The sequence below is a fragment of the Gorilla gorilla genome, chromosome 1 (assembly GCF_029281585.2).
Source record: "Gorilla gorilla gorilla isolate KB3781 chromosome 1, NHGRI_mGorGor1-v2.1_pri, whole genome shotgun sequence".
NCBI lineage: Eukaryota > Metazoa > Chordata > Mammalia > Primates > Hominidae > Gorilla > Gorilla gorilla.
In genome coordinates this window covers 50,188,282-50,203,011 of record NC_073224.2, presented here as the reverse complement: position 1 = coordinate 50,203,011, position 14,730 = coordinate 50,188,282, and the positions used below count along the sequence as shown (strand labels likewise).

General features: G+C 51.0%; 1 protein-coding gene across 2 annotated transcripts in view; it reads left to right on the top strand.

The window, feature by feature from the left end:
* RASSF5 (Ras association domain family member 5) overlaps positions 1–14,730 on the top strand; it is an 83,929-nt gene that overhangs the window by 50,359 nt on the left and 18,840 nt on the right. Inside the window, exon 1 of one of the 2 annotated variants that reach the window (XM_004028282.4) lies at positions 323–853. The exons of the other annotated variant lie outside the window; for it this stretch is intronic. Coding sequence (XP_004028331.1) covers positions 734–853 — 120 coding nt within the window. The 5' untranslated portion in view covers positions 323–733. Of the gene's footprint in view, positions 1–322; positions 854–14,730 lie in introns of those variants that run through there. 2 annotated transcript variants of the gene reach the window in all.

Here is a 14,730-nt window from a genome sequence, read left to right as displayed (position 1 = left end):
GTGAGGAAGTGGATGGGGGAGAAGGGAGGAGGGATGGTGTTGCCCTTATAGCTAGCACCTTCTACTCCGTGGAACCTGAGTCACCAGGGCTGATGAGAATGGGCTGTTTCCAGAAGCAAGTGCATGATGAAGAAAGAACAGAGGGAATGTTGCCCCTCGGGTCCATCCTGGTCCCTTCTTTCCCTGCATCCCTTATATGACCTGCAGTTCCCTGAGTCCACTTGCCACCGGGGGCGGGTGGCACCCAGGCGGCGGGGAGGCGGGGGAGGGGCGCAGTGACAGCCGAGCCGGCTTTGAGGAACCTTGCAGAGGAAGTGGCTTCAGAACTGCTTTACGCGAGGGGCAGGAAAGGCGCGGGAGGCGGGGGAGGTGCGGAGATGGCGCTCTGCATGGCGGCGGAGGGAGGGCGCTGGCGCCGGGGACACGAAACCGCAGAGCCCGGACGAGTCAGGGAGTGAGGCGCGAGCCGGGCGCCCGGGGCTCTGCAGGCTCAGGCGGCGCGGGGACAGGAGCAGGTTACCCGGCCGCCCGAGCGCTCGCACCCCGCTGAAAGAAACGCAGGCGGCCCGCCGGCTCTGCCTGGTCCGCTACCCGACCAGCTCCCGGCTCGGGGCTCAGAGCTAGGGGCTTACGCCAAGCGGAGCCCGGGGAGGGGTGCCCACCTCCCTCCGCCGCATCCCAAGCCCGGCCCCCTCTGATGCGCTGGCGGCATCGGCCGGGAACTCCGGGGTAGATGACCGTGGACAGCAGCATGAGCAGTGGGTACTGCAGCCTGGACGAGGAACTGGAAGACTGCTTCTTCACTGCTAAGACTACCTTTTTCAGAAATGCGCAGAGCAAACATCTTTCAAAGGTAAACATAATAGTGGAATGCAGGAGCCTTTCGTGGGGGGAAATAACCTCTGTGGTCAATCTAGAAGGGAAACCTTGCTCCCAGCAAAGGGACAAAGCCACATGTCAGGAAAGTGGCCAGGCAGTTGCCCTGAGGGCTGAGCATCGTATCTGGAGCCCTTCAGGGACCTGCACTATTCAGTTGGTCAGCCCTCCTCACAGCGGTTCCATCCACAGATCTCTTCAAAATGGCTCTCCAGAACGTGGGGGCTGCCCCTGGCTGGTAGATTGGCTGCAGGTTCACCTGTGCCTGAGTGCAGGGTCTCATAACCGCACCCCCTCCCCAAATCCTAGCTTAGAAGTTCTAGGTGGAAACTGAATGCCACCCAATCCCACAATAAGATAAACATTCATCAGTTGATAAACATTCATAAACACACATTCATCGGTTGAGACTTCCGTATTTGAAGTGGCCAGAAACCACCTTAAGTCGTAATCCAGCAACTTTGCAGAAGTCCAGGGTGTTTTTAGAAGCAGACGAAAACTTCTGGCCTAGGCTGCTGTCATGCTACCACTTTAACTTCCTGGGTCGGTTTGGGTAACCTGAAGGGGCTTGCGTGTGTTTCCTGATGGCATGACTTGTGTTTCCTAAAGGTGTCCGCCTCTAGACACCCAGCAAGCCTGGGTGCCCTGGCCACTCTCCTAGTTGGCTGCAGGCCTCGTGTCTGTCAGTATCTTGGTGGGAGTGGAGGTAAAGCTGAGTTTGTTTATTTGTTTTGCTACTTAGATGAGAGGGCTCCAAGCCAGGTCCTTAGAGAGGTTACCTAGAAGGGGTTGGTTTATAGACAGAAGTGAGCTGTTATATTTCGCAGGTGTGTGGCAGGCTCATCATTAATTCAGCAGTGCTACACCAATTCAAATTAACCAAAAACTTCCCCAGGCCTGACTCTGGGGCCTCCTTTGTTAATAATTCATCTTGCCTGTAGGCTCTGCCTTTCCTGGATTCTGAAGTCAGGCAAATGCACTGTACCTTCCAATTGTGAGAAGAGGCCCAAGAACCAAAGAAGAGATTGTGATTTTATGTTTGAAGGAGTCAACTAAAATAGGCCCCTGTAACTAGCACCTGTTTTCCAGGGCACCACTCATGAGGCTGGAGAGCAGGGGATGTTCCGGAGGGTGAGGGGCAAAGGGACAGGCGTCCCTTTCCCTGGCTGTAGGTGGGGCTCCTGCAGAACACCGTGGCTGCAGAGGGGAGGTGTCCCACCCTCCCGTGGGGTTCTTGCCGCGTGGTATAAGTCCCCCGAATCCCCACAGATACTCCAGCTAGCTAGGTATTTAGAGCAGTGGTTATCAATCTTAGCTACACACCGGATTCACAGGAAGCTTTAGAAAATACTGGTGATACCTGGTTCCCATGCCCAGAGCATCTGATTTAAATGGCCTGGGGTACAGCCTGGGCATCAGGATTTTGAAAAGCCCCCCAGGTAATTCTGGTATACAGCTGAGGTTTTGAACTGTTTCTCTAGAGTGTTTTGTTGCTGCCTGGGAAGGAAATGGTTCCTGTTTTAAAACCAAAGTTTAGGTGCTGTGCCTGCCTCTCACTGCCAGCTAGGCTGCAAGCCCTCAGTTTCAGAGGGTGAGATTTTTGCATAATTAGGTGAGGAAGAGGCACTGCAAAGATGGGGTTTCTTTTACTTGGCAGTGGAAAAGATAACCGTTTCTGATATTTCTTGGGAGAAATAGAAATATCCTATAAGAAAATACACTGGGATGGGGTTGGTGTGGGGGATGGCTTGCTCCATGGCCTGAACAGCCATCTCTCTCCCTTCTTCCCCCCAGTTCTCCTTCCTCACCTGCCTCCAGAAAATACACCTTTGGTTTGGTCTCTGCAGAAACACTTCCTGTACTTTGTGTCTTGAATCCACCTTGTATCTTGAGGCCTCTGTATATCTTCCTGTGTCATTTTGCTGGAGTCTGTAAGCCCTCAGAAGACAGGGATCCCTTCTAAGAAACTCCTTTTACCGAACCCCAGAGAGGGTGATCAGGGATAAATGCTTCAGGGTGGTGGGCATGGCCCCTCTTATCCTTACGGGAAGCATCTTCACTGGATATTCAGGTCAGGGACAGTGTTCCTCAGCACAAGGCTGGCCTTCAGCACGGAACTCTCCAGGGAGGGGCAGGGCTGGGTGAGCAAGTGCAGGTGTGGACTGAGGAGGGTGAGGCAGGCTGAGCTGGGGAAGCGTCCTCCAAAGGTTTCAGTCTTTCATTCTTCTAGGTGCCTTTTTACCTTCAATGACACTTTTCCACTCTCTTTTCTCCCTTGGATCACTTCTGGAAAGGGTTTTAAAGAGCTCTGCCATATTCTGACCCCATTCTGACCCCTTACAGTGCTTTTATTCTTACCCAAAGAGAGATCACGCCTGAGCTCCTAAGAGAATTTCTTTTTCCTGTCTCCAAGGAAAGGAGTTGATGTGTTTCCCGGTCGTCGAGAGACTGAGGCCCTCATCTGGGAAGGGCTGAGCTTGCTTCCATAAATAGCCTTGTCAGAACAACCTGTGTGGCTGCTCAGTCTGTGCCTGGCTAGAACAGAGCTTCAGGGAAGCCTCGTTGCTGTGCGATGCCACCACCTGGGAGTTGCCACTGGTCAGTCCCAGGAGTTCCCAAGACTCCTCTCCAATGCCCTTTGGGAAGATGTCGGAGGGGTGGGAAAGGTCTCCCCATTTCATAGGAAGGGGGTGCCTAAAGGTCAGGAGACAGCAAGGGAGATGGGGGCACCAGGCCCTGGGCCCTAGCTTGGTCTCTCTTTTCAGAAAATGGCAGTTTCCTGGAGCCACATGCCTCCTTTGAGAGGGGCCGGGGACTTGGTTTTGAATCATATCACAGTTTTAGGAGGCTGAGGCAGTACTCTCCTGGTACTTTCCCACTTGGCTAGGCACAATTAGATCGTGTTTCTCTGGGTTAGGCATGTCACAAATGGGGCCTGGGGGAGAGCCAGCCTGTGGGCTCGGGCAGTGCAGACGTAGATGGTCTCAGTAAGACCATCATAGTTACCTCAATCTAAGGTGTTGCCTAGATGGATAGGGGGACTTATCAGGTCACAGGACAAGGTTTTGATGGACCCAAGGTTAGAACTTACCTCTTTTGCCTCCCAGGCCAGAGAATTTTCTTCCTTAGTCCCACAAAAGATAGGGTTTGGTGATTTGTAGGACTGGTGACTGTGAAGCCAGGCCAGGCCCTCTGTCCATCCCCCATATTTGTTCATTTTTTTCCTATCAGGGATCTGACCCTGGAAGTGGGGCCAGCTTCCATTCTTATCAATTTCCCAAATGCCTACAGGTGGTGGCCATTTAAGGCTTTGACATCTGAGCGGGAACACGGGCGTTCTGAACTCTTGGCATGTTAAACAAGGCTCTGGGACCCCAGGACTCTGGCACCGGCCCAGAGCATTGGGGTGAGTGCTCTGAGGACAATATAGCTTTCTGCTTGCAGAATGTCAGAGCACCTCGCTTTATAGATGGAGAAACTGAGGCCCAGAGAGGTGGAAGGACGTCACTAGGCCACACATCTGTTTGGGTAGAGCCAGGACTAACATCCCTCCAGGACTCCTTGTCAAGTTCTCTTCTTCTTGGTCTTTTCCTACTCAGTAGATGACCCAGGATAGACTGTAGGTCTTGTCCTCTCAGAACCTTCTACAAAATGGAACACTCAACTTCAGGCTGGGTCAGGTTTTGAAAGGTCCTTCCCATCCCTCCATTCCTTAAGGCATGCTAGCTAAGGGGACATTGACCCTACACTTGATTTTAGCAGGTAGTCCCTGTAATCTTACAACTTTAGTGACTTAAAAGTTCTTGGTTTCTATCCTACAACTGAAATATGTTAACAGATAAACATCTATCTTCCCACTGGAGACTCCTCCTCATGTGTGTTTTTCTCTGTGGATACAAAGAACAGAAGGTTGACTATATCTACAGTTAAATATTTTTCTTTCTTTTTTTTTTTTTTTTTGAGATGGAGTTTTGCTCTTGTTGCCCAGGCTGGAGTACAATGACGCGATCTCGGCTCACTGCAACCTCTGCCTCCCAGGTTCAAGCAATTCTCCTGCCTCAGCCTCCTGAGTAGCTGAGATTACAGGCACCCACCACAACACCCAGCTAAGTTTTGTGGGTTTTTTTTTTGAGTAGAGACGGGATTTCACCATGTTGGCCAGGCTGGTCTTGAACTCCTGACCTCAGGTGAACCCCTGCCTCGGCCTCCCAAGGTGCTGGGATTACAGGAGTGAGCCACCGAACCTGGCCTATAGTTAAATATTATACTTAAGTACATAGAAAACATACTCCCATGCCCCCATCTGCCTAGGCTTTCTTGGGTCTACAGTGACACCATTGAATTCTTTTTCTTCAAGGAAGATGCAAGAGGAAGAGGGTCCTGGAGGTCAGATCCTACACTGCTCCCTGTTCCCTGCCTGTAATTTTTCCATCTCCTCCTGCCTGGCCAGTCAGCTCCTCCCTGGACAGGATCCCTGTGGTACTCTAGGGGCACTAGCCAACCCCACAGCCCTGGGACAGTTGGGGAGGTCCCCATCTCTCTGCTAGCAGCAGGCACACCCAGGCCTCAGGCATGGCACCTGCCCCTCACCACCTCGGCATGAGAGAAAAGAAAAGAATACTAAAAATAAGTTAGCTCCAAATTTGAGCAATAAAAATAAAAACAAGAATCTTTGGAACCACTGGCCCATTTGACTGTTTTTTGTGTGCTGTCTCAAAGGCTTACATGGCCCAAGACTAGTCCCAGAAGAGATTTCAGACTGGCACAGCCTCCAGATAGCCTCATTTAGAGATGCCGTCCGAACTCCACACTGGTGGGATTCACTGCCCGCTGCCTCCTCTGGCCCTTCCCAGTATTGTCAGTCCTATAAGATCAGAACTCGCATCTCCTTCAGGTCCAACAACATCAAGTACTTGGTTACAAAAGCCAGTATTGGCCGGGCGCGGTGGCTTATGCCTGTAATCCCAGCACTTTGGGAGGCCGAGACGGGCGGATCACGAGGTCAGGAGATCCAGACCATCCTGGCTAACCTGGTGAAACCCCGTCTCTACTGAAAAATAGAAAAAATTAGCCAGGCATGGTGGCAGGCTAATAGTAGTCCCAGCTACTCGGGAGGCTGAGGCAGGAGAATGGTGTGAACCCGGGAGGCGGAGCTTGCAGTAAGCCACGATCGTGCCACTATACTCCAGCCTGGGCGACAGAGCGAGTCTCTGTCTCAAAAAAAAAAAAAGCCAGTATTAACCAAATACTGCTTGGGTTGAATTGCTGCATCTTCTCTCTTGCATCCTGTACAATCAGGATGGACTAACTTGAAACAACCCCTGCTTTTCAGTCATTGAATATAATCAGAGGTTTATTTCCCCCTTTACTTAAAAAAGTTAGATTGGCAGGTGGGGATCAGGATAACACATGGGAAGCTTGTGGGCCAGACCCGGAAATGGTGGGTGTTTCTTGCAACCACAGGCCATTGGCTGGAACTCAGTCACGTGGCCACACCTAACCACAGGGGAGGTTGGGAAGTGAAGTACAGCTGTGAGCCCTGGTAGAAAAGGAAGCAGGTTGTGGTGAGCATTTAGCTGTCTCTGCCACACATGCCTCCTGCCACCGTTTCTGCGCCAGGCACCTGGGAAGCTCTGCTCATACCTGCTTGGTAAAGGACATGACCTGTTTCTTTGACCTTGTACCTCTCTCTCATCTGTCACTGAGGATATTCTGTTCTTGGGATTGGGTCCTGTCTCCCCCATCTAAACTGGAAATCCCTTGAGGACGGGTGCTTTTCCTCACTCAGCACTTCTCTGGTTTCTCTGTAGCATCGAAACCTTCAGTGTTGCATCAAGGTGGCCTCAACCACCTGCACCAGAACTACTCTTTGAGAATGGAGTTTCAGGGGCCCTACTCCAGAGCTACTGGCTCCTGAATCTTTGGAGATGGGACCCTGGACTCTGCTTTTCTAATACTTGTCCCAGGTGATTCTCATATATGCTGCAATCTAGGAACCATCTGTTTAGGAAATATTTGGTAATTGACTGCTTACCCCAATTGGAATGCAAGAAGAGAATGTGTCACAGATTCCTAGGAGGTTCCTAGGCTGGAAACTGAAGTCTAGAGAGGGAAGAGGATTTGCCCCCAGTCACACAGCTCAGTAGAGACAGATTCAAGGAGTCAGGCCCCCTGGGTCCTGCTCAGAGCTTTCTCTGCTAGTCTCATCACAACAAGCCGAACTCTTATTTCAAGGCCGTTTGGGTGACAGCCCTTTGAGATCTTGATGGCACATGATGTAAGGGAAGACACACAGCACTAACTGTAAATGAAGTCCTCCCTTCCCATCCAGCTCAAGCCACTAAGAGGTTATGGCCAAGTCACTTCAATCATCAGACTCAGGTACTTCATCCTGTCCTTCTCAACAAACACCCTTGTCATGTGAGTGTCCTTATCTTCCCTGCTGAGAGTCCCTTGCCTCTTTGCATGGGAACAGACCCTTTTTACTAGTTTCTCATGGGCCTGGTAGGGATTCTAGATATTGGCTGCCAAGTTCTCTAAACCATAAGGACTTCCCCTAGGGAGGGGTCAGAGAGACGACCTCCTCCAGGACCACCTGGAACTCACCCAAGACATCCTTGTTCACACGCCGCTTAGTCCAGGCCATCCCTCACTCTCTGTTCTGGTTCCTCCCCTCCTGCCCTCCTTCTGTCTTCACAGGTTTAGACAGTTTATCCAGAATCAGCTTTTCCCTATAAAGCAATTTCACTTACAGTTTGGGACACATAATATCCACCCACCCAAGCAGTTTAGGGAGAAAAGAAGAAAGATTTTATGCCAGTATCAAACCCTGAATCCCAGGTCTTATTGCACACTGTCAGATCAGGCTCTGGATCCAACTCCCAGCCTAGGAGCTTGAAGGGGTCCTAGCTTGGGGACCTCGATTCTCTTCTCTTCTGCTCTTCACTTGCCAGGTACCCCACACCTGTGTACCTTCTGGCTTTGGGAGCTCCCTGGGTGGGGAACTGAGACCTGTCCTGCAGGTCCTTGGTTTCTTCTTCTTCATGGTTTAGTCTACCTCAAAGAGCGTGGGGTGGGGATCCAGACCTAGCCTGGCATATTCTCCAGAGACAAGAGGATGAGATAAAGTGCCACGAATCAGGAGCACTTGATTTCAGGGCAAGAAGGAAGAAAAGAGCTGCAGTGACAGACAGCTTCAGGCTTGAATTGCTGAGCCTGTGGCTTCTGTTCACAGAAGGCTTCTGTCCTGGGGGCTCATCTCCTCTCTTCTCCCACAGCGTCCCAGCTTTAGCTAATCACTCTCCAGCCTACATCCCTCGCCCCACCTCTCTTCCTAGCTCTAGAATGGCATTTTCTACAGCTTCCTGGAGGTCTCAGATACCTTAAATTTAGTATGTCCAGAACCAACTCATAACTGATTTATTTCTCTGTCTCTGCCCCACCCTCCTAGTCCCCCACCTTCAATACCTCAGGGGTCTTCTCTTCTACTCACCCCATCTGTCCCTGCAGTGCTGCAGAGGTCAGGCCTCTCCTCTCTGTCCCCGCCTCACCCTGTGTTGGCCCTCACCCTGTGTTGGCTGCTCGTAGCCTCTCACTGAGATGCCCCAGTAAGTCAGTTACCCTGCAGTTTCAATCCTGTGTTTTCCCCTCTGTGTATCCTGCCTACAACTGCCAAGGGCTTATTTTTCCCATATCCCAAAGTTTTCCCAGGTTCCCTTTCCTTCCGGAGTGAAGCCCATACTTGGTTCTCCCTTTTTAGTACAGCATCCAAACTCTGCAGCACCTGACCTCAGTCAGAATGTTGTGTTTTTAACTTTCCTATAGCACTGAGCACCACAGGTGGGGGACATAAAGATGGATGAGATGGGGTCTCTGTACTTGAAGGCCTTAGGGCCCCCAGCCACACTGTGTAACAGACCCTAGCTGCTCCCCTTCCCCATCCATGAAGTGTTTGGATGGGGGCCCTTCCATATCCTAGTGGAAGATGCTCTCAGCATCTGCCTTGCAGCCACATGGCCTTTATCATGACATGGCAGCAACTCCTGAGACAGGGAGGATGGAGGGCCTGACTCCTAGAATCAAAGGGTTTGAACAGGAATTGCCCACGAGGGGCTGGGAACAGGCTGCCAGCAGACACAGTGACAGAGCTGCACCACCACTGAGGAGGATGGAGGGGATTTACCTCACCTCTGAAAAGCAGAGCCTCCTGGAGCTGGAGGAGATGGTTAGGGGTTATCACAGCCATTCCTCTGTCCCCATGCAGGACGGCACATAACCCATGACAGGCAGGGGAAGGAAGGTGTGTTCATTACCACCATCCTAAGTTAGTTTACCATCCTAGCCTAAGTTAATTTACCATCCTAAGCAAGAAAAGCAGGGAGGGAGGCAGCAGAGTGTTCGTGCCTGACAGATGTCGCTGGCGGAATTTCTGCTACCATCCAGCCAAAAAGTTGACACATTCTATGAGGTAACGTGAAAGGGGGTGAGCCAAGGGCAAGGTTGCCAGCCCCCATGCTTGTCCAGCTCTAAAGCACATGCTCATCCCACCACACACACAGCTGAGGGAAGAGTCCAGCTTTGAAAGGCTCCAAATAAGCTCCAGTCACCCCTCTCAAGCTCTGATGTCCTGCCATAGGAAGCTGTTTTTCTCATTCAGTCAATTTCCTGATGCTGAAATTCAGGCCATTTTTTCCTGTCCTAGTCTTGGGAAATCTGGGTTACTGTACTTTGTTATCATGATCATCTCATCAGCCTCCAATTCGTGAACCCCTCATTATCCTCCTCATCTCCAGGCTCTCCCCCATGTGGTGAGTGGTGGTCAACTGTTCCCCCCGCTTTGCTGTGGATGACATGCAGGAACTGGGTCTGCAGGGCCCTCGCTTTGCAGTGGGGAGCAAGAGGCAGGTCTTCTCACCCTAGAACTGAAGCTCCACCTATCCCCTCCGTTGGCTGGAGCACAGTGAAGAGGCACTTGGCACCTATAATGTCGATGCTCACACTTGGCTGGGAAGGCGTGGGTTCAGGAGGAGAATGTGGGAGCTGGTGATTCCAGAGTGTTAGAGGGCATTTCCAGTTGTAACTCAGATGCCCCCTTCTCTGTGCTCCCCAAACACCTGGCCGCTCTTTCTCTCCTATCTCTCCTTTCAATGGGCTATAATTTTCTCAACCAGGGACCATAGCTTGTTCATCACTGTGTCCCCTGGCACGTGGTAGGTGCTTAATGTGGGTTTGACAGAGGAGGAGTGGGTTTGGAGCTTCTTTCCCAGGGGACATGAGCAAGTACTTTAGGGCAAGGTTTGTGAAAGTTGATCTCAGGACTATTTTAAAGGCAAGCTTGCTAAGATTCTGGATGTGGAATAAATGGATTTTTCCAGTTATCAGGAAATGAAAAATCCCACTGAGTGAGCAGAAAATGCAAGGACAACTTTTCAAACCTAGAGCAGCCCCCACCACCCCAGCTGTGATTGTTCAGCTGTTTGCGCTGGAGGAAGGGGGTAGGCAGGGCTGGGTCACTAAGCAACCAAGCCCTGGCACCTGCTGGCAGGAGAGTTGGCATGGGTCTTCCTCTAGTGGGGCCTCCGAGGGGGTTGGGCAGAGGGGTCCATGGGAGGGAGCGGGGGAGCCTGCTCTGACAGATTCCCTCTGTCTGCCTTTCAGCTTTGGGGAATGGCAGATTGGGGAGGAAGAAACCAATAAATCTTTTGTTTATTTTACTCTCCCAATTTAATATTGAGTGGGTGAAAGATCCTGGTTTGGCAGTGCCATTGGTCTGGGCACCCACAGTCAATGGATGGAGCGGGGAGGAGCAGGCTGTACTGGGGCCCTGTACCTGAAGGGAGCCTGTTCCTGGGCCTGGGAACCCACACCCAGCCTTCACTGTGTGTGACCTCGGGGAACCACCACTCTAGGCCTCACTTTCTCCCTCTGTAAGACGGGAAGACTTGGCGAACTCTGGGGCTGGGGATGATAAAGGCCATTTTGAGAAACACAGTTGCCAGAGGTAGGGCTCATGACTGGGGTGTGTGGAGGTGTAAGGCTGTGTTCACAGACAAGGGCAGGCACAAGGGGCTGCTGGGAAATGGCTGGACTGTGCGATAGTAATGGCTGGTGATTGGGCCTTGCTATGTGTCAGGTACTGTCTTAGGTGCTTTACTGGTAAACACTCAATCCTCAAAACTACCATATGAGGTAGGTACATTATTGTTGCTACTTAAGAGGAAACTGAAGCACGGGAAGGGGTCAAATAATGTGCCCAGGGTCACATAATAGTAAGTGGCAGATCCTGAAGTTGGACCCAAGTAATCTAATGCCAGAGCTCCTAACCACTAAACTGTAGCTCTTTCCAGAACTCTCCAGGTAGTTGAAGCTCTTGGAGCTTCCTGAAGCTCCAAGTAGTTGAAGCTCTTGACCTCACAAAGGATGCCCACAAATGCAGCCTCATGACAGCAGTACCATCTTAGAGTCACTGAAGATAGGACCCTTTGCCAGGCCATTTAGGGGACAGAGGAGATCAAATGTCCCTGCCCCTGGGCCTTTATGGCACAGTGAGGGGACACAAGCATTAAAAGACTCAGAGCTAGTTAATAGCTAAGTGGATATGTTTCAGTATCACATATTAATCCCTGAGCACCTGGGTGCCAAGACTGCCAGCCCAGGGTGGGGTTAACAGGGCAGGCAGCATGTGAGGAGAGGACTCGTGTGCGCTGGTGAAGAGGCGCCCCAGCCCTCAAAGCTGCAGGCGGAGGGAAGCCAGGAAGGGCTGCACTTCCCCAGTGGTCAGCACAGGCTGGTGTCCTGGCTGCTGGCGCAAGTCTCAAGCTGCCCCTCCCCTTCTAGCAAGCATGGGCGGTGTGGGTATGCAGGGTGCTGGGTACTGACTCACCTCCGGAGACCACTCGGCTCCCACACACCACCTCTGAATGATCTGAATCATTTATGGGGCTGAATGCCCTGTCCTCCAGGGAGCTCCAGCTGGAGCTGGAGCCAGCATATGGAGGTGGAGAGAGCTCCCGCAGTCACCCGGGCCCTGTGCAGCCTGCAGGCAGAACCTATAAACTGGACTCCTAAAGCCACTCCTCTCAAGGCCTGGAGATTCTGCTGAGTTTCACTCTTTGGCTCTCAGAGCATCTGGAACTCTACATAAGGCTGAGGAACCCTTTGTTTAAACCATTCTTGTGCAGGAAGTCCACTATGTGAGGGCAAGGATGTGATTTGGAGGTGGGGATGGATAGCTCCGACGGTGAGCCAATATGTAGCTCCTAGCTCTGGAGCACCAAGAGTGTGCCGTGACTCTATGACCACATCCATCTCTCTAGACGCATATGAGGCTGGAAAGCCAGATGTTGACCTAACCTTGACCTTGCCATGACAGGGTAGTGGGAGAACATCTGGAGAAGGCTGGGAAGTCCTCACTACCTGAACCTCCTGTAGGGGCCAAGGCAGAGCTTCCCCTTGGCCCTCTGAAGGTTTGCTGAAAATCACTGCCATGAGGCAAATTGATGAGCAGGCAAAAAGGCACACACATTTATTTAACGTGTATTCGCGGGAGCCTTCAGAATGAAGACCCAAGCCCCAGTGGGGTACAGAAGCCCATACACATCCTAAGGTTACAGAAAGACTGTGGGCTCAGAGCATGGCTCCAAATAGGTTATGGTTGGTAAATCAGGTTTTAGTGGCAACACAGGTTTTGGGAGGGGAAGAAGAGGAGGCTTGGCTAGCCAAGGTGGTCTTGTTATGTAGATGAAACCTCACAGGTAGCAACCCTCAGAGAGAAGACATGGTAAATGTTTCTTTCAGATCTTTAAAGATGTCAGACTCCATTAATCTCTCCTAGATCTGGACAAGGGAAGAAGGCTTGGCTGCATTAAAGGAGATTCTCTACAGATGCAAATTTCCCCCACAAAAGACAGCTTTGCAGGGCCACCTCAGTCTGCTGGCCCTGTGACAGCCATCTCAAATTATGTCTAAGTAATATATTTTATCTTTTTCACTCCTCATGACTTAGTTTGCTCTAGAATGTGGGTAGGTGGACCAGTTCATCTTGAGGCCCCTTCCTGATCTCTGAGCACAGGCTTCTGTGCCCCTGACCTTTCTGGGCAGTCCCCTGGGAGGTTTTGAGCAGGCATGCCCGCTACGACTGCAGCAGCTCCTTTGAGCTGGGCTGGGCTGTCCAGGTCATTTTTTGTGTTCATTTTGCATCCCAGGAGAGTGGTCTAGTCCTAGGAAAAGAGCCTGGTCTTGGAGGGCTTGGCATGATGGAGGCCCAGTTGCTTAGATGTGGCATTGACTCCTCACTTGGAATACAGAAAGTAAGGGAAGCTCCCAACTCTATGGGAAACAGATAAAACCAGCCAGTGACGTGGCCTCCAGGTTTCCCCTGCCCTTTTTATTTTTTACTGTGGCAAAATACACATAACGTAAAATTTACCTTTTTTTTTTTTTCCCAAGACAGAGTCTCAAATCTGTCACCCAGGCTGGAGTGTAGTGGTGCAATATTGGCTCACTGTAACCTCTGCCTCCCAGGTTCAAGTGATTCTCCTGCCTCAGCCTCCCAAGTAGCTGGCACTACAGGCATGAGCCACCACGCTTGGCTAATTTTTTTTGTATTTTTAGTAGAAACAGGGTTTCACCATGTTGGCCAGGATGGTCTCAGACCCTGGGCCTCAAGAGATCCGCCTGCCTCGGCCTCCCTAAGTTCTGGGATTACAGGTGTGAGCCACTGCACCCAGCCAAAATGTACCATTCTTAAGTGTATAGTGCAGTGACGTTAAGTATAACCTCACATTGTTGTACAACCATCACGACCATCCATTTCCAGAACTTTTGTTTTCCCCAACTGAAACTCCTTACCAATTAAATAGTAACTCCCTATTTTCCCCTCCCCCCACCCCTGGCAACCACCATTCTACTTTCTGTCTCTATTAATTTGACTATTCTAGGAACTTCATATAAGTAGAATCACACAGTATTAATCCTTTTGTGACTGGCTTATTTCACTTAGCTTAATGTTTTCAAGGTTCATCCATGTGATAGCATGTGTCAGAATTTCCTTCCCTTTCAAGGCTGAATGAGATTCCATTGTATGGACACAACACATTTTTTGTTTATTCATCCATCAAGGGACACTTGGGTTTCATCCATCAATGGACCCTTGGGTTACACCCATCAGTGGACACTTGGGTTTCATCCATCAATGGACCCTTGGGTTACACCCATCAGTGGACACTTGGGTTTCATCCATCAGTGGACCCTTGGGTTACACCCATCAGTGGACACTTGGGTTTCATCCATCAGTGGACCCTTGGGTTTCATCCATCAATGGACCCTTGGGTTACACCCATCAGTGGACACTTGGGTTTCATCCATCAATGGACCCTTGGGTTACATCCATCAATGGACACTTGGGTTTCATCCATCAGTGGACCCTTGGGTTACACCCATCAATGGACACTTGGGTTTCATCCATCAGTGGACCCTTGGGTTACACCCATCAGTGGACACTTGGGTTTCATCCATCAATGGACCCTTGGGTTACACCCATCAGTGGACACTTGGGTTTCATCCATCAATGGACCCTTGGGTTACACCCATCAGTGGACACTTGGGTTTCATCCATCAATGGACCCTTGGGTTACACCCATCAGTGGACACTTGGGTTTCATCCATCAGTGGACCCTTGGGTTACACCCATCAGTGGACACTTGGGTTTCATCCATCAATGGACCCTTGGGTTACACCCATCAGTGGACACTTGGGTTTCATCCATCAATGGACCCTTGGGTTACACCCATCAGTGGACACTTGGGTTTCATCCACCAATGGACCCTTGGGTTACACCCATCAGTGGACACTTGG